Source organism: Neolamprologus brichardi, chromosome 9 (assembly GCF_056152115.1).
Source record: "Neolamprologus brichardi isolate AB-2024 chromosome 9, ASM5615211v1, whole genome shotgun sequence".
In the NCBI taxonomy this organism is placed as follows: domain Eukaryota; kingdom Metazoa; phylum Chordata; class Actinopteri; order Cichliformes; family Cichlidae; genus Neolamprologus; species Neolamprologus brichardi.
The window spans coordinates 33,828,635-33,847,474 of NC_142112.1; the positions used below are offsets into that span (position 1 = coordinate 33,828,635).

The window sequence follows — 18,840 nt, forward strand, 5'->3', positions numbered from 1 at the left end:
TGACTCCTTCTTGATGTGCGTAAAACAAGGCCATTTTCTTTTAGGGTTTCTGTCTATTTTCTGTTAACGAGAAAACCCGTTGTAAAAGTAGCTATAAAAATGAAGAAAAACTCTTTACTTTGGTATGAGTGGCTGCACCAAACAAAATACCTTATCAGGGTGTTTTAATAAAATTATTTGGGATAGAGTTCTGAATATGTGAGCGGCGCTTTTTTCACTAAGGGATATTTTTTACACATACGAGGAGACGAGTGGGCGGCCTGTAGGTTAATATAAGAAAGTAAAATACATCCGCTATTGTAAAAAGAAATGGCTCTCTACAAACAATAGAAAGTCCTTCTTTTCATTACAAGCATTGGTGTAGCATACCTCCACCCGGCTCTATAAATATAAATGCAATCCGTTACTAGTCAGATAATCTTAAAGCAGGGGCGATTTTAGCCCATTTTTGGGAGTTCTTCAGCTGCCAGAGCGACAGTGGCTTAGACGCAGCGGAGCGCAGGTGTAAGTGTCTGGCTTAAACCAGGACATATTTGCTGCATTTAACCTTCAGTTACTCTTTATATAGTTAGGTAGGAGGCAGTCCATGTTTCTTTTTAACTGAAAAAAAAAAACATTACAACCAGTAAAAACATTACACCCAGGTAACCTGCTGTGTTCAAAACGTGTTTCCCGACTATGTTCGCTACCCTACAATCCGTCCTACTCTGTAGTAAAATTTATAGCCTATTTAAAATCTAAAACTTAACATTATCATATATATATATCTGCAGCAGGTCCTCTTAGCGTGGACCCTCATTTATAAACACAACTTCTCACTACACAAATACCTCATCTGGAACAACAGAGATATTTTATTTCTTTTATTATCACTTTTCCTGGAAACTTGGGTCCAAAATGGGATCCTATTGGTGGCTCAGCTGGTTAATAAAGAGGGAACACTACTTACTTACAATGAATCCCTTACACTTTATAATTTTCCCTTAAGTGTTCGGGAATTCTCAAAGGTGCTTGGTGCCATACCCTCAGGTACTTTAATGTTATGTAAAAACACTGACAGTTCAATATCTACCTCAGTCAGTCTCCCTGATCCAGCTGAGTCAGCAGTGGGAAAAATCTGCTTTTCACAGGAACTTGGTAACAGCAATAAGAGAATACGTAGTTTATTCCAAGAAGATATCATGTCTCTCCCATATATATAATATCTTACTGGAACCGACATGTTCCAGATATCACCTGGAAGACAGTCTGGATGATCCCATAAATATCTAATTGTAAACAAGGTGAAGGAAATCTCATATGAAATTCTTCATAAATGTTACCCAGCCAGTCACTATATGGTAACATTTAAAAGAGACATAAATACTAATTGAACTTTCTGTGGGGATCATCCAAAAACTGTGGCACATCTTTTTTGGTACTGTTCCTCTACACAGAGATTCTGGAAGGAATTTAGCAGCTTTGTTATTGTCCATATTTAAAGGGAGTTTTCTTAATAATGGGAAAATGTTTTATTCTATTTCTTTAAGTTCCCCAGGAAGAATGATAAATGTTTTTTTTATAATAAATTTGTTAATACTTTTAGCTAAATTTTTTATCCATAAATGTAAGTTTATTAATAAAACACCATATTTCTGCCTTTTTATAAGGATATGGAATTGTACATACAATCAATATCAGACTCAACCAACAAAAAGGCTCTAAGAAAATATTTATATGTTGATTTTTGCGCTTACTCATATCATAATTTTTTTACCCCTGATTTTGTATGTTCATGTTCTGTTCTTTCGTAAACTTCATCTGTTTGTATGTTGTATACTCATTGTGTGTTCAATAAAGTTCAATTAAAAAAAAAGTACAGAAACTTCAGACGTCACTAATCATGTGACTCTGGCCAAACGAATCAAGCCTCGACACAGTGCTTCTGAAGCAGCGTGTTGATCTTTTTGACACACGCACCGGAGCGTCAGCTTCAAGCGGACCATCACTATCTCTCACATCTAAAGGTAAGTGTCAAGGTAACTTTGAACTGAGTTCAGTCAATCTTGAGTTTTTCGAAGTTTTCTGAGTGAAGTTTTCTGTTGCTCTCTGTGAGAGAAGACCGTTAAAGGCGAGGCTCTCCAGAGTGAGCAAAACAGGAAACCACAGGTGGATGTGTGTAAGTGTGCAAACGAATAGATTAGAAGTGGAAGTGAGCCACGAGTATAGAAAGGTCAAGTTTCGTGATTTGTTTTTCTCACCACTGATCACGCGCTCAACACTCTACACATACTTGCATCACACGCGCGCTCTCAAGCATCAGCATTGTACAATTCTGGGCGTCACGTGAGTTGAGGTTGTTACCATATAAGGGAAATCTCCATTGTTCTGTAGCAGGGGTTCTCAGACGTTTCACAATGAGTTTCACCCTTACGAGCAACATCAAAGCACAGTAGTATAGGCCTATTTAACACCACATACACATACTTGCCAACATTCAAAAGGGCTCTCTCTCTCTCTCTCTGTGTGTGTGTGTGTGTGTGTGTGTGTGTGTGTGTGTGTGTGTGTGTGTGTGTACACGTGGGCGTATCAACTGGCGTTGGTTGAACAGATGTGTGGCAGACTTGCTTTTCAGGAGCCGCTACCGACAAAACAGCAAATAAACACCAAATATGTCATCTGTGACATTTGTGAGGTTACCTCAAACACACTCCGTCAGTCTTGTTCCTCTAGGACAACAAAATGTTTAAAAATATCGCGGGTTTACCTGGTGATATTCTCATGCAGATGGTGTTCACAGGACAGCAAGAGTAAACGATCGGGAGAATCTTGTCTTTGTCATCGTTCCCCTCGTACGTGTTATTACTCCGATTTCAGCGTTTTTGCTTCACAACTAGTGCAGTTTACTACTCAAATGGAGTCGAGTCAACCAGCGCCACCTCTGGCCAAGTACCATAGCCTACAGCCAGATTAACTTGTGACACACACAGTAGCGGTTTTTGATACGAGCGACACGGGCTGTTGCCCGGGACGGCATCGTGGTGGGTGGCGGCATCACAAGCATCGGAAAAAAAATTAAAATAAGATTGCTCGTACTCATGCTGCCCCGACATCATGCCAGCGCATATTGGGAATGTCGTAGGCACCGATCGGTTTTCTATCACCCATTTGCTTGGAGTAAGGGCGCCCTCCGTTTGCGAGGTGCGTCTGCTGCTTGCGGCACAGGGAGGAGAGGGCGGGGCGGCGGGGGAGTCTCTGGCTGGCTGGAGCGGCATCTAATAATCAACTCGCAAAATAAAACACACCAGACATTATGATACAGACTTATAATTTGCACCGATGTTTTTTTTTTTTTATTCTATACACGAAAAGTGAGCGCGAGAGCCCTCGGTGCGCGTGCTCGCTGCTGAAGTCAAAGTAAACTTTATTGTCATCTCCGCTACATACAGTCCAGTATATAGAGAGACGAGACGACGAGGCTCCAGTTACAGCAGTGAAAGTAAACAAACAATAAATATAAGAAGAGTAAGAAAATAAATATACACTTTAGGACCAGGGGTAAAGGGATCAATAACAATTTAAAATTTATAATTTACAGTTTGATGATTTAAAGTCTCTCACAAAACCCCTGGAACGGGGAGGGGGACATGCTGCTTCCAAATAGAGCACATTTCATTCATAATGTTGTAAATCCAAGCCCATTATGTATTCATGATCTGAATACTGGGTTGTGCGAAATCCCAGAAATAAACCTCAGACAAAGTGAATCTGTGAACTAAGGTGTAGGTCTGTTAGGTTAAGTTGTGGTGATCCTCGGGTTGGGGAATTTGTGTTCATACTGGAGTGCAAAATTAAAACCAATGGAAGATGGACAAGAAAAGTTCAAAGCCATCAGGTGCTCAGTTTAGAAAAAATAGAAAAGAAAAGGAGGAGAAATGAGCAAAAGATACAGGTAAGCAGATGTGTGATTGGATAATGGCAGGTCATCCTGAAACAATCAGACTAAACTCCAAACAATACATTATGTTACAGATTTTAATATTAATTAGTCATTGTTAATTGTTGATTTGTCCTGTTCTCGTTGTATGACGAATTATGACGACTGTTTGGTAGCTGTTTGCATATCCTCTCTCTCGCTCTCGCTCTCTCCCTCTCTCTCTCCCTCCCTCCACGTGTGTGTGTGTGTGTGTGTGTGTGTGTGTGTGTGTGTGTGTGTGTGTGTGTGTGTGTGTGTGTGTGTGTGTGTGTGTGTGTGTGTGTGTGTGTGTGTGTGTGTTTCTCTGGTGAAACAACAGTTTTATGTTAATGTACAATCCTTAATAAGTTTTATGTGTGTGTGTGTGTGTAAAGTTCCACAATACATGTGGAACTTTCTATTTTGTCTGTTTTTGTATCTTGCAAATAAACCTTTAAAATAAATAAAATTTTATTATGTATTTATTTTTGGCCTACATCAGTAAGAAATGCCAAATTATATACACAAAGTTATAGAAATCACCACTCCCGTTATTCATGATGATTCCAATAACATCACATAATAACATGTAACATCACATCCTGTAAGCACAGTCTGCCTGTGTCTTTTCTCTGGAAATGAACATTTTCAGTCAATATAGGTAATACATCAACATGGCTGCCATGGCTAAGTTAGGAATATTTATAATGTAATTTCCAAAACTTGCATATGATTTGCTATTTGTAGCAGATCTACTGACTGTCACAGAGCAGCTGGAGCAGTCTCAAATGGAGGTCAGTCCACTACTGCCACCTGTGGCCAAGTGCCATAGCCTACTACTAGATTAACTCGTGACACATCTGCACCTGTTTCTATGACCACATTGAGTAGAGGCTGAGTGGCTGCACTTACACTGGTTGTAGCATCCCCGGTTGAAAAGATGGTCTCTCAAACTGATGGTTCACAATCCTTTTATTAAACAGCCGTGTATGTGAACACACCGTAAGAGCTACAACATACAGAATAAAAGACTATTAGTAAATCAAACAGTGTGTTACCTTTAACCTTTTGACTTATTCATTAATCACAAATTAATTCTCTTTACCTTACATAACAAATAACACTAAAACTTGTAAATTATTGCATATAACAGGGAAATCGTTGCATTGCTGACTAAACATGACGAGGTATGTTAGCACCCTCTAGTGGGTGAAAACTTAGCCTTTATGCTTAGTAGCGGTCAGCAGCTATATGCTCCGTAAAACAACAAAATACATATCTACAGGACAAACTTTGTTACAGACCTTGTTCCCTCATCAACCAGGTGCTAAGAAACTGCTTTCAACTCAGTGTTGCACCTTAATAGCCGTTCTTTTTCCCATTCCCGTCCATTAACCATAGAGCACACCTTCTCTCTGTGCATTAAAACTCGCGCTTCTGCTATATGGTTTACGCCACTTAATTTACGGCACCTTGTCGCTCCGTGACTTTCAAAATAAAAGCATCCGTTCCAACAATATAATAGTCACTCATAGCTTTTACAAAACACTTTACAAAATATTAATGAGGCCATTTACACTCCCACCAAATCATTAAGAGCTTAACTGGGAATTAACTGAAGCGATAATGATTTCCTAATGAAGAAATGACCCGTAACCATTATTAACCAGTATGATAACACATAGTTCCATTGAAAAGAGGGAGCCTTAAACCTTAGAATGTAGTTAAACAGTCTCTAATAGCAAAACCAGTTTCTGCACTGGGCGTTCCACTATAGAACATTTACTAGAACATTGTCCCTTCTCAGTCTTCCTTTCTCCGAAGCAAATCCTTACTTTTCTTACAAGTCCGTCTTTGTCAGTTACTGTGTCCATTACACGTGCTAATCTCCATTCATTGCGGGGTAGATCGTCCATCTTCTCCATGACAACATCTCCAACTTTCAAGTTTCTCCTTGGAGTGTGCCATTTCTGTCTTGTTGCGATGTTGGATAGATACTCCCTTTTCCAACGTGAACAAAACTGTTCTGATAGGTACTGCACCTGCCGCCACCTTTTACGTGCGTAAATATCCTCTTTGATGAATGTGCCTGGAGGGGGCAGGGATATCTTTGGCTTCATAGTAAGCAGGTGATTTGGCGTCAAGGGCTCTGGGCTGCTTGGGTCACTTAGGTTGTCCACCGTTAGAGGCCTGCTGTTGACAATCGCCATTGCCTCATAAAAGAATGTCCTTAACGATGCGTCATCCATTCTGCCAGATGAAAGTGAAACTGTGGAGCGCAGAATGTTTCGAACTGTCCTGATTTGTCTTTCCCATACACCTCCTGTATGGCTTGAATGAGGAGTGTGCATTTTGAAGTCACACTGCTTCTCTGCAAGAAATGTGGTAATGCGGTTGGAGTCCACTTGTTTTAAAGCTTCTTGTAGCTCATTTTTAGCTCCGACAAAGTTGCTTCCTTGATCGCATCTAATCACACTGACTGCTCCTCTTATGGCTAAAAAACAGCGGAGCGCATTGATAAAGGCGTCTGTAGTCATGTTGTCCAACATTTCTATGTGTACTGCTCTGCAGCAAAGGCATGTAAAAAGAAGTCCATAACGCTTGTGCTCTTTGCGAGCTTGTTTGGTTAGAAAAGGACCAAAACAGTCCATTCCACAGAATGTAAATGGTGGAGATGGCTCTAAGCGCTGCGTTGGGAGATCAGACATCTTTTGTTCCTCTGTGCCTCTTCTGAGTTTGCGACACTTCACACATTGGTGTATAAAATTTGCCACGGCCTTGTTGATGCCTGGAATCCAAAATCCATTCACTCTGACCTCATTGATTGTAAACCCTTTCCCTTGGTGCTGCACCTTACTGTGGAAATGATCTATTATTAGTTGAGTGACATGGTGACCTTTCGGAACTATCACTGGGTGTTTCAGTATGGAGGAGAATGAAGCATCTTTAAGTCTTCCTCCCACCTTAAGGAGTCCATCAGTATCAAGAAAAGTGTCCATTTGAAACAGTTTACTTTTATGTGGAAGTGGTTTCCCGTTCCTTAGCAACCTTATCTCCTCTGCATATTCACTTGCTTGTGTGTCCTTTAGAATAACACATCGTGCATTTTGTCTTTCTTGTACTGTACTGTGGCCTGTTGTTTTGTCTCCCTTGGCACAGCGAATGAGTCAAGCTATGGCTTGGGTGGCTTTGTACCATGAGGGAAAACTTTGTTAACTTGTCTGATAAACCTTTTTTCTCTGTTTTGAGCGTGTTCAGTGCCTGTACCTTCTTAACCTCTGGGTCTCCAAGTGGTATGTTCATGTCGATGTCTGCAGGTGGAGGTATTTCCTTTTCCCATAGAAACTGTGGCCCTTTGAACCAGTCGGATATGATGAGCTCTCTTGCACCTGAACCTCTAGAGGCAATGTCTGCAGGATTTTCCTCAGAAGGGACATATCTCCACTGCTGGGGAGAGCTGTTGAGCCTTATCCTCTGAACTCTATTGGAGACAAATGTGTGAAAACGTCTTACATCATTATTAATGTAGCCTAAAACTACCTTAGAGTCCGTCCAGAAATACTCCTCTATCTGTGTCAATCCAAGCTCATCTTTTAACATGTTACTTACGGTAATGGAGACAACAGCAGCGGTCAGTTCGAGTCTTGGTATTGTTGTTACCTTGATGGGAGCAACTCTGGTCTTTGCTGTGACTAAAGCACAATGCACTTTATAATCTTTGTTTACATGTCTTAAGTACGAACACTGACCATAGCCGTATGAACTTGCATCAGAAAAGTGATGCAACTCTGTTTTTACAATCGGGCCAAAGTCTTTAGGGACATAACAGCGTGGTATTACGATTTTCTCCAAGTTCTTCAAGTCACTGTTCCAGTTATCCCACATTGGCCTTAATTCGCTTGGAAGGGGATCATCCCAGCCTGTGCCTTGTTTGCATGTCTCTTGAAGCACTCTTTTGCCTGTTAGTACAAAAGGAGAGATGAATCCTAATAGGTCGTAAAGGGATGCAACCATAGAGAGGATGCCACGCCTTGTAGCAGGTTGAACATTGGGGCGAAAACGAAACCTGAGTGTGTCTGAGCCAATGTGCCAGTGAATGCCTAGTGCTCTTTCAAGTTTAGAGTCATTAAACGCCAGGTCACATGCTTGCTGTGGGGAGGCACGTTCAGATGCTGGAATGCTTTCTAACACAGTTTTGTCATTACTTACAAACTTGTGTAGTCTGAGGCCACCTGATGCACAGAGTCTCTGAGCCTCCTGAGCGAGCTGTATTGCTTCTTTGACACTTGGAGTGCTCGTCACACCATCGTCCACGTAGAAATCCTTCATTATAAATTAAGATGCAAGAGGAAACTGTGTCTCGTTTTCTTTAGCGAGATGCTTTAATCCATAATTTGCACACCCTGGCGAGGACGTAGCACCGAAAATGTGCACCTTCATCCGAAACTCTTGGGGCTCAGTGTTCATTGCGCCATTTTCCCACCATAAAAATCTTAAATAATCTCTGTCTGCTTCATACACGTGAAATTGGTGGAACATTTTTTCAATGTCACATAATAAAGCAACTTGATGCCTTCTAAACCTGATGAGAACACCATTAAGGCTATTCAGCAAATCTGGGCCTGACAGCAAATGATCATTAAGACTGGTACCTCTGTATTTTGCGGAGGCGTCAAACACTACTCTGAGTTTGTCTGGTTTTTGGGGGTGATATATCCCGTGGTGAGGAATATACCATCTTTCTCCTTCTTTAGCTTCATTCTGCACTTCCTCTGCATCACCCCTTTCCAATATTTCACTCATAAACTTTATATACTGTTCCTTGTACCTTTGGTCTTTTGACAGTTTGGTTTTGAGGTTTTGAAGTCGCACAGTGGCCATTTGCTTATTGTCTGGTAGGAGGGGTCTCTCCTTAAATGGAAGTGGCATTTCATAATGTCCTTCAGTGTTTTTGTAAATGCCTTCCTTTAACATGTTGAGAAAGAGAATGTCATCTTGAGACACTGACTTGTTATCCTTGTCATTATCCTTAAAGTCAGACTCAAGGACCTTGATTACATCAGCTGGAGTCACTAGGGGAAGCTCTTTAACTGCAACTCTGTGACACACAGTAGACATGCTAGAAGAGTCACCATAAGATGATGTCGGACCTACAATACTCCAGCCCAATGCTGTGCAAACTGCATAGGGTTCGTTCTCACCTCCTAAGATTACCTGCTTTGGAGCTAATGCCTTAGAGCAACTGTAGCCAATTAAGAGGCCGACTTCACATTCTAGCTGTGGAGGAATCTCGTTCCTTATTTCCTTGAGATGATTCCACCGCCTTGCCGTTTCACAGGTAGGAATGTGAGAGCGGTTAACTGGTATACATTCTTTAGTGTAAGCAGGAGGGAGTTCAATCATTTCTGAGGAGTTATAGCCTCTTACCTTGAGACCTGAGATGCGTTCGCTTGGCACAACAACATCCTTACCAAGCAGTGTAGTGAGCTTCAACCTTATTGGGGTAGCCTTAGCTTGGAGGTTATTAGACACATCTTGGTCAATGAACACGGTGTCACTTTGCGTGTCTAGGAGGGCATAAACAAGCCTTTCTGTACCTGGATGTTGCTCTGAAGAAACCCATACTGGTACAATCATGGAGGTGCTCACGCACTGTTCACTGGCTTCTGCAGTCAGAGACAGGGTGGTTGCAGCCTGTTCTGTGCTGATCTGAGTTTGTGGCTGGTTTGAGGCTGATTTATCATTGTTATAGTTGAAGTCATGCAGACAGGTAGGATGTTTTTTCTTACACACTTCACATACAAGTCTGTAATTACAGTTCTTTGCGCTGTGTCCGGGTTTGAGACAACCATAACAGAGTTTTTTCTCCTTTATATATTTCCTTCGTTCTTCAAGCAATATTCCGTTGAACTGTGGGCAACTGTGAAGTTTATGTCCGTTGTTTTGACAGAACATGCATGGGACCTTAACATTTGGACCTTTATTTTCAGTCTCAGTTATCGCCTGGGTGTGGAGAACATTAGAAGTGGGCCTTTTGTCCTTTTGGCAGCCCTTACCAGTGTCTGTGGTGAAGTTTGCAGAGTGGAGAGCCTGAAATGATGTAATTGGGTTGCACATGATCTCTGCTTCAGAAGACATGAACTTGGCAAAGTCCTTTAAACCTGGAAACTTCCCACTTTCTTTCATGAACTGAGTGGCCTGACGATTCCACCTTGCAGCTGCCCAGTTTGGTAACTTTTGAACGAGTTTTTGGTTTTCCTCGCAATCGTTGAGAATGCTTAAGCCTTCAATGTGGGGCATGGCCTCGTGACATGTTTGAATGAAATCAGCAAATGCCCTGAATCCCGTGGAGTCATTTGTTTGGATCTTTGGCCATTTTGCCAGTCTTTCTCTGAAAGCTCTCTGTACCACAAATGGATGTCCATACCTGTGGTTGAGACGCTCCCATGCATCTCTGTATGCTTCACTGTCGTTTCTATAGAAGATGCCATCAAGCGTTTGTCGAGCTGGACCTCCTATGTATTTCTTTAAGTAGTGCAGTTTGTCAGCAGGTGAGATGTTCCTTTTATCAATGAGAGCAGTAAAGGAAGCTTTCCACTCAATGAATTGTATTGGGTCACCTGTGAACGTGGAGGGCTCTGGCACTGGCAGTCTGTTCAATGCAACACTATCCTGTACTGCTTGTGCTAAGTAGAGGACATCTGTTTGTGGAAGTGAGGTAGACACTACATTGTTGTCAGGGACTTTACTGAGATTAGAAACTGTGGGGGCTTTCTGAGCAGTGTTTCTATAGTCAACATCAGAGGCACTGATTTCACTCTTTATCTCAGTATCATAGGTCCTTAGTCTAGCTCGTGCAGCCTTTAACTCCTTTTCAGCCTTCAGTTTCTCTAGCTCACGCCTTTGAGATTCGAGCTCCTTTCTTTGCCTTTCTTCTAAAAGCTGAATCTTTTCCTTTTGTTTTTCCTCCTCTAATAACACCTCATACTCTGCTTCTTTGGCTGCTAACTCTGCTGCAGCCTCTGCTCTCTTAACAGCTACTACTGACATTGCAGAGTATGACTTACTGGCAGAAGAGTTTTTACTTGAGTGCGTGACTGAGGAACTGTAAATGGACTGAGCATAGTCTGGCTCAAGAAGCTCACGGAGACGTATCTTTACCTTGTCCCTATCATAGTCATCTATGCCTGAGAGTCTTTCATGAGCAATCTTGATAATGTCTCTGGTGACTGCTTCACATGCGTCTATGAGTCGCCTTGTGCCACTCGAAGGAGTAATGTTTTCTCTAATTTCCATATACAACTTTATGACAGTCTCTTTTTCATTCTCTAAGATGTCCATGAGTGAAGCAATTTGATTGTCTGTTAAGTCTCCTTTTAATTGCTCTCGTGTTTTACGTACTTGTTTTTTCCATTCATCATAAACTTTGAGAAGCCGTTTTTCTTTCTTGTGGGCCTCCTCCTCCTGATATGCTTGCATTTTTTCAGTAGGCCTCCTTCGACGAACAGAGTGTGGAGGCTCCTCTTCCTCATTGGCCTTGGGATCCTCCGCAAACTCTGTCTCTTCTTCAGATGCTTCCATGCTGAGGACGGGGCAATTTAGTTGACCATCAGATCCCAGAAGACCTTGTGTGGAGCTGTGGAACTGGGACCTCGATGCTGAGCGTGGGATGAAGCTCTTCTCAGCTGGGGCCAAGCTCTTACTGTAGCATCCCCGGTTGAAAAGATGGTCTCTCAAACTGATGGTTCACAATCCTTTTATTAAACAGCCGTGTATGTGAACACACCGTAAGAGCTACAACATACAGAATAAAAGACTATTAGTAAATCAAACAGTGTGTTACCTTTAACCTTTTGACTTATTCATTAATCACAAATTAATTCTCTTTACCTTACATAACAAATAACACTAAAACTTGTAAATTATTGCATATAACAGGGAAATCGTTGCATTGCTGACTAAACATGACGAGGTATGTTAGCACCCTCTAGTGGGTGAAAACTTAGCCTTTATGCTTAGTAGCGGTCAGCAGCTATATGCTCCGTAAAACAACAAAATACATATCTACAGGACAAACTTTGTTACAGACCTTGTTCCCTCATCAACCAGGTGCTAAGAAACTGCTTTCAACTCAGTGTTGCACCTTAATAGCCGTTCTTTTTCCCATTCCCGTCCATTAACCATAGAGCACACCTTCTCTCTGTGCATTAAAACTCGCGCTTCTGCTATATGGTTTACGCCACTTAATTTACGGCACCTTGTCGCTCCGTGACTTTCAAAATAAAAGCATCCGTTTACACTGGTGCATTCAAATCTACCCACAAACACTGAAAGATGCAATGTGGATTGTCAAGACTCAAACCAATCATTAAGCAAAGACAGCAGGGATCACTTGTTTCTGTTTATTATACAGCCAGATTTACTTGTGACACACATGTGCAGCTGGCTTTATCACCTATTTTGAATTTGTTTCAAGCACAATACATTTGTAACTTTCAGTGTTTTCAGGTCTTCCAAAAGAAGAAGAAAAAAAACCTTCAGCTACATGACATGCAATTGTGTATTTGTTTTCACCTTATCATACACTTGAAGTTTTACAAATCACCTCTCCTTTTCTTAATATCATTTTAGTCTCAGACAATCTAGTTTTTCTTACAAAGATTGAATGCACCTTCTGCGGATGGCGGTACCACACAGTGTGCGTGGACTTCCCCTGTACAGAAAGCAACTACAAATGTTGTGAATGCTAAATAAACAGAAACAAATGATCCCTGTTGTCTTTGCTTAATGATTGGTTTTAGTCTTGACAATCCACATTGCTGGCATTGCATCTTTCAATGCCAGCAATGCCAGGTATCAGTGCTCAAACCTTTTGTGTTTGTTTCCAATAAGTTGCCCACCTCGGGAAGCAAAAATGTGTTCTTTTACTTGTTAGATGAACATATGAGACACTTTGACTCTTCAGTGCAGTGTGGACCCTAACAAAGATCTGTTTTGTGTCCCAGCTGATCAGCAGGAGGAGAAGAGTCTGACGGAGCAGCAGAGGAACATTTTCAGCTACTTGGACTCAGCTCAGCCACTACAGAGAAAACGATGAGCTCAACACAGAAGGTGACAGACAGAGCAGGGCGATATGACCAAAAATATTTGTCACGATATACATTTGAAAATTTGCGATAACGATATAGCTGACGATATAATTGACACCAGACAAAATACTTTACAACTCCACAACTTTATTAAAAAACCCATCAATGTATTTTCACTTAAACAAGCAGCTGTTTTTTTATGTGTATTAAAGTTGTATAAAAAATTTAACAGTGCAAATGCAAATGCCTTGGAGCAAATGTCGGCCAATTTCCTCTGGAAAATCCTTTTGGTTTAACTGTCAGCAAGCAATTTGCATTTGCACTGTTAAATTTGTATATAACTTAAATGCACATAATGTCATGACCCTGTGCCTTCTCAGCTGACTCTGTATGGCTACAGTTGTTTTTGTTGTGCTGCATCTCTCTCTCCCCTCCGCGCACTGCGCTCTACCGGGGCGGAGTCATGACGGCTCCAGCCCCTGGCTCGGACACCTGCAAACAATCGTCTCATCTCATCCACTTCTTAAGGCAGCTGCTGAGAGTGCTTCCTCGCTGGATTATTGTGTAACACTCGTCAGTGTCATTTCTAGTCCGAGCTTTTACCCGAGTTTCTTTCGTGCCGCTGCTTACCTGTTCTTCCTCCCTGTGCCAGATTCTCGCCAGCCTGAGGACCGCCGTTTGGTGAGCCAAAAGCCGGAGTCCGAGCTACCTGAGCTTCAGTGAAGGATTGTGTACATAGCCGTCCCCTTCCCGTGCCTGTGTTTCCCGGAGACCCTCTTCCTGTGCCCCCTCACTTGTATATATCCGCACCTGGTGTCTGTGTGTAATAAATTTGTGAACTTACATGACGGTCTGCCTCCGAGTCTCTCCTGAGCCTGACACATAAAAACAGCTTGTTTAACTGAAAATACATTGATGAGTTTTTTAATAAAGTTGTGGAGTTGTAAAGTATTTTGTCTAGTGTCAATTATATTGTCAGTTATATTGTTATCACAAATTAAAAACAAAGTAACTTTTTGTAAAACTGTTATATTTAGAGCATCTTTTAAGTGGAATAAATTGCCTTATAAAATTAGAGAATTATTCAAACTATTCAAAACTTCAATGACCACTTAAAAGCCGATTTACAGAGCTTTTAGTTGTTGTAATATTTTAAGAGATTATTTGTTTTTGAAATTTGTGCAATGTGCCTCAATGTGATTGATATTATTATTATTATTATTGATTCCTTATAATTTAACAATTGTGAAACCTCGCTGTGGATGTAAGAGACAAATTGTGAGGATATCTTGAATCCACTTTATTGTATAATATTTTATGTGATTGTATTTGACGGAAGATGAGCAACATCTGTTGTGGAAGCTAAAGGGGTTCTTTTTGAATAAACAAACATAGGATTTATTATCACTGAATAATTATGTATAAATCTATAAAAATTAAAGAAAGATGTAATAGGAAACAACACTATAATATAAATGATAAAATAATAATTTAGTGTGTGTGTGTGTGTGTGTGTGTGTGTGTACAATCAGGAGGGATGGGCATGATTTTAGTGTTTAAACAGTCATGAATTCTTTTTAACACCAGGTTGGATGTAATGTGTTAGAACTACCAGCAGGTGGGGATAAGAGACCTTTAAGGTGTTTGGTGCCACACTCCACCTTCAGGTTTAAAATGGAGGGAGTTTGAAGGCTCAGTTTGTTCCACGACTGCATTTCACTCACTGCCTCTGTTTGTATCTCTGTCACTGCAGGACCAACATGGAGCGAGAAGTCAGCGCTCTCAGGAGGCCGACAAACCTCACAGAAGAAAGAGAGAGAAAACCTACACCTGTGACGAGTGTGGGAAGGAGTTTACTAGGAAGAATTCACTAAAACTTCATCAGGTCATCCACACTGGAGAGAGACCGTTCAGCTGTGACTTGTGTGGAAAGTCTTTTTCCTTGAAGGGTCACCTAAAACAACACCAACTCATTCACAGTGGAGTTAAAGCGTACAGCTGTGATGAGTGTGGCAGAGCTTTTGCTCAAAGTGGTAGCTTACAGAGTCATCTAGTTACCCACTCTGGAATTAAGGCATACAGCTGTGACATTTGTGGGAAGGATTTTGCTCTGAAGGCTTTACTAAAACGTCATCAGTTCATCCACACTGGAGAGAGACCGTTCAACTGTGACTTGTGTGGAAAGTCTTTTTCCAGGAAGGGTTCCCTAAAACAGCACGAACTCATCCACAGTGGAGTTAAAGCATACAGCTGTGATCAGTGTGGGAAGGAGTTTACTGATAAGGCTAAACTAAAATGTCATCAGTTCATCCACACTGGAGAGAGACCGTTCAGCTGTGACTTGTGTGGAAAGTCTTTTTCCTTGAAGGGTCACCTAAAACAACACCAACTCATCCACAGTGGAGTTAAAGCGTACAGCTGTGATCAGTGTGGCAGAGCTTTTAATCGCAGTAGGAGCTTACAGAGGCATCTAGTTACCCACTCTGGAATTAAGGCATACAGCTGTGACATCTGTGGAAAAACTTTCAGCCAGAGAGGGTACCGAAATATACACCTACGCATTCACACCAGACATGATGTGTACTGCTGTGAACAGTGTGGCAAAGAGTTTACAACAGACGCACAGTTACAACGACACATGTTTACCCACACTGAGGAGAGACCTTATCAATGTGACCTGTGTGAGAAGACTTTTAAATCTCCACATTACCTGAGAGGACACCAACAGATCCACACCAGAAAGAAACTCTACAAGTGCAGTTACTGTGAGGTATGTATTTATATTGTTATCTTGTCATTTTAGCCTGACTGTTTGAAACAACTCTGCTCATTAAACTGTGTTAGCATGTTAGCAATTCTACTGCATGGAAAAGCAGCTCTGAGTGATTATTCAGATTTTCATGTCAGTTATGATTTTAGTAATACTGTAGTATTATGGTGGTAGTATTGTAGCTATTGCAGCCCAGTAAACTGAGTGTGTTAACTGAAACAGTAAAATGTAATTGGACGTCTGCAGAGATGCTCTTTATTTCAGGCGACGTTTAGGATAAAAATGTTGAAGGATTGACTTACACTGTCTTTGTGTCTTTGTTTAGAAGCAGAGCGACACAGATGGATCCAGTTCTCAACCCTGTCATCACTGTGGTGGTGGGAAAGACTTTCGTTGTGACGTCTGTGGAAAAACTTTCAGTCATCAAAATAACCTAAAAACACATCAACGTAGACACACTGGAGACAAACTGAAATACTGCAAAGAATGTGGGAGAAACTTCACCACATCACATCACTTAAAACAACATGAACAGATTCACAGTGGGGTTAAAAAGCACCTGTGTGATCAGTGTGGGTCATCCTTCACCACTGCAAGTAACCTTAAAAAACACAAACGAGTCCACACGGGAGAGAAACCATACAAGTGCAGACACTGTGACAAAAGCTTCTCACAATCAAGTAGTCGTAACTATCATGAACGTACACACATGGAAGGAAACTACAGCTGTGACCAGTGTGACAAGAGCTTCAGGAATCTCAGATCATACTCCGAACACAAACGATTCCACGTTACTAATAAACTGTTTCACTGTTACCAATGTGCCAAAACATTCACCTCATTGTCTGCTCTGTGCAAACATCAGCGTGATCACTCAGGGCTGAAATCACTCCCATCACTGGATCACAGTGAATCTGAAGTGACAGAAAGATCCTCTGGTTTCAGTGTCAGACTCAAAAAGCTTGAGATCAGGCTCCACAGAGTTCAGATAGAATCCTTTAAACTTGTGTTGAACTGAATTGGTTGCTGGGCTGATTTTCTGCATTACCAATGCAAACTGAATAATACAGAAGATGAAAGAATAGACTTTGATCAGTTAATAAAGCTCATGATCTTGATTCATTGTGGCTGCTACACAGATACTTCTGGGTCACTTCTCTCAGTTAGGAACCTTCCTCACCAAAACTGACTTTTGGACCACACCCCTGGTTTCATGAGAAATTGTTTCAGCCATGATTTCTCTTCATGTATTTCAGAGTAAAGACTGAAGTGACAAATGGAGACATGTTTAAAAAACACAATGTGAGAGAGACGTTGAGATCCTTAGAAGTTACCCTGGGTTTTTCTGTCACCCTGCTAGATGTTACACACCTTGTTGTTGGACTGATTCCTACTGCTGGACTACTCCTGCAGAGAGTAACAATACTCTTACTAATTAGCTCCCTTTCACACCTTTGGGGATATTTATTTTTGTGCTTGAAGCGCTGTGAGCCAGAACAGCGAGAGAAAAATCTGCAAACGCAATGAGCCGAATGCTTAAGTGAATCCCAGCAGCTGCACATGTGCTACGCTGATTTAGAGGATATCTTTGCTCTGGATTTATATTAATACTTTTTCATTTCTATATGATTCTTCTTGCATCTAAACAAAGATAGTTGTTATTCTTAGTTGTTCTGCTGCCTAAATACCACAGGGTGTAATTATGAAGTTATTGAGTTGCACATATTTTATGACCTGCTTAAGTTCGAGGTCACAGCGTCTGTAGAGCAGCTGGAACATAATGAAGTCTACAAGGTTAAAGTTTTCTCTTCTCTTATTGTTCTCTCTGCTAGTTGGTTTGATGGATCTGAGAGCTTTTGTTTTTATTACTGTTATTATAATTATCATTAATATTTTACTCTTTAGAAGCTTTAAAATAGTGTTTGTGTTTGAAAAAATTGATTTAAGATCATAGCGTGGGTGTGGATAATTTTGCCAAAAAAAACGGTGGAAGTGGAGCGGCCAAAGAGGAAACGTTTAAAAGTAAGTACTGATATGATGTCTCAACAGGACCTGGAAATACATCTTTACAGGTCTACCTAAAAAATCAGTCAGACAACTACAGCTCATTCAGAACTCTGCTGCTCGAGTCCTCACTAAGACCAAAAAAGTGGACCACACCAGTCCAGCTCTGAGGTCTTCACTCTGGCTGCCTGTCCGTCAGAGGATAGACTTTGAAGTTCTGATGCTGGTCTATAAAGTTCTGAATGGTTTAGGACCAAAATACATCAGTGACCTCCTCACCCAGTATGAACCTTCCAGATCCCTCAGGTCACCTGGATCCGTTTTTTTTAATCAGTTCCCAGAGTCAGAACCAGACACGGAGAAGCTGCATTCAGCTTTTATGCTCCATATATCTGGAACAAACCCCAAGAAAGCCTCAGATCAGCTGAAACACTCAGTTTATTTAAATCCAGGTTGAAGACTCACCTGTTCTCAGCTGCATTTGAATAAAGCACCAAATCCACACTTTTAAGCTTAAATTCTTTTTAATCAATTTAATAAATCATGCTTTTTATTTGTTTTTGTTTTTTAATGTCTCTTTAAAGCACTTTGAATGACCTTGTTGTTGAATTGTGCTATATAAATAAACTTGCCTTGCCTTACTGAATATTATGTCACTTATTTATGTGCAAATGTTTAATAATGAAGAACATTAAAACATTACTGTTGGCCACATGTCGGCAAAGTTATGTGACATTAGTGATGTTTGTACTAACTTGGTTTTAAAGCCTTTACTTTAAAATATTCTCTGTTCAATAGTCGACCTTAATCTTACAGAGAATGTGATGATTTTATGGATAATTAAAGTCAGTCATATATCCACAAACACAACAAGCTGAAAGTCAGTGATGCTGCTCGGTTTGCAGTCCTGAATATCACGGCACAAGCAGGATTCACTGCACTGTTAATGTTAGTGATGTTATATTGCTGCCTCTGTTCGGTGGTGTCGAGCCAAACAGACTTTAACGTGTGTTTGAACGAGTTGACGGTTCACTCGTTAAGCT

General features: G+C 41.0%; 1 protein-coding gene and 2 long non-coding RNA genes across 5 annotated transcripts; 1 reads left to right on the plus strand and 2 right to left on the minus strand.

Annotated features, from left to right (window-relative positions):
- The first annotated feature begins 1,880 nt into the window (after window positions 1–1,880).
- On the plus strand, window positions 1,881–18,443 carry LOC148101503 (uncharacterized). Of its 3 annotated transcripts, XM_087846333.1 has the most exons (4): window positions 1,881–2,006; window positions 12,940–13,045; window positions 14,777–15,793; window positions 16,119–18,443. In XM_087846333.1, exons 2-4 carry the CDS (start codon window positions 13,028–13,030, stop codon window positions 16,809–16,811), a joined length of 1,728 nt encoding a protein of 575 aa, XP_087702459.1. In that variant the 5' UTR covers window positions 1,881–2,006; window positions 12,940–13,027; the 3' UTR covers window positions 16,812–18,443. The 3 variants fall into 3 exon arrangements, 1 of the variants encoding a protein (XP_087702459.1); XR_015719649.1 differs by lacking the exons at window positions 1,881–2,006; window positions 14,777–15,793; window positions 16,119–18,443 and adding exons at window positions 13,552–13,596; window positions 13,676–13,897 and having other exon boundaries at window positions 13,026–13,045; XR_015719650.1 differs by lacking the exons at window positions 1,881–2,006; window positions 14,777–15,793; window positions 16,119–18,443 and adding an exon at window positions 13,424–13,897 and having other exon boundaries at window positions 12,851–13,045.
- Window positions 4,889–5,487, minus strand: LOC148101504 (uncharacterized). Its single transcript, XR_015719660.1, has 2 exons — window positions 5,239–5,487; window positions 4,889–4,943 (listed from the first exon to the last, which is right to left on the minus strand). It is a non-coding gene; the product is annotated as an uncharacterized LOC148101504 (long non-coding RNA).
- On the minus strand, window positions 11,674–12,220 carry LOC148101505 (uncharacterized). Its single transcript, XR_015719658.1, has 2 exons — window positions 12,024–12,220; window positions 11,674–11,728 (listed from the first exon to the last, which is right to left on the minus strand). It is a non-coding gene; the product is annotated as an uncharacterized LOC148101505 (long non-coding RNA).
- Window positions 18,444–18,840: the final 397 nt, after the last annotated feature.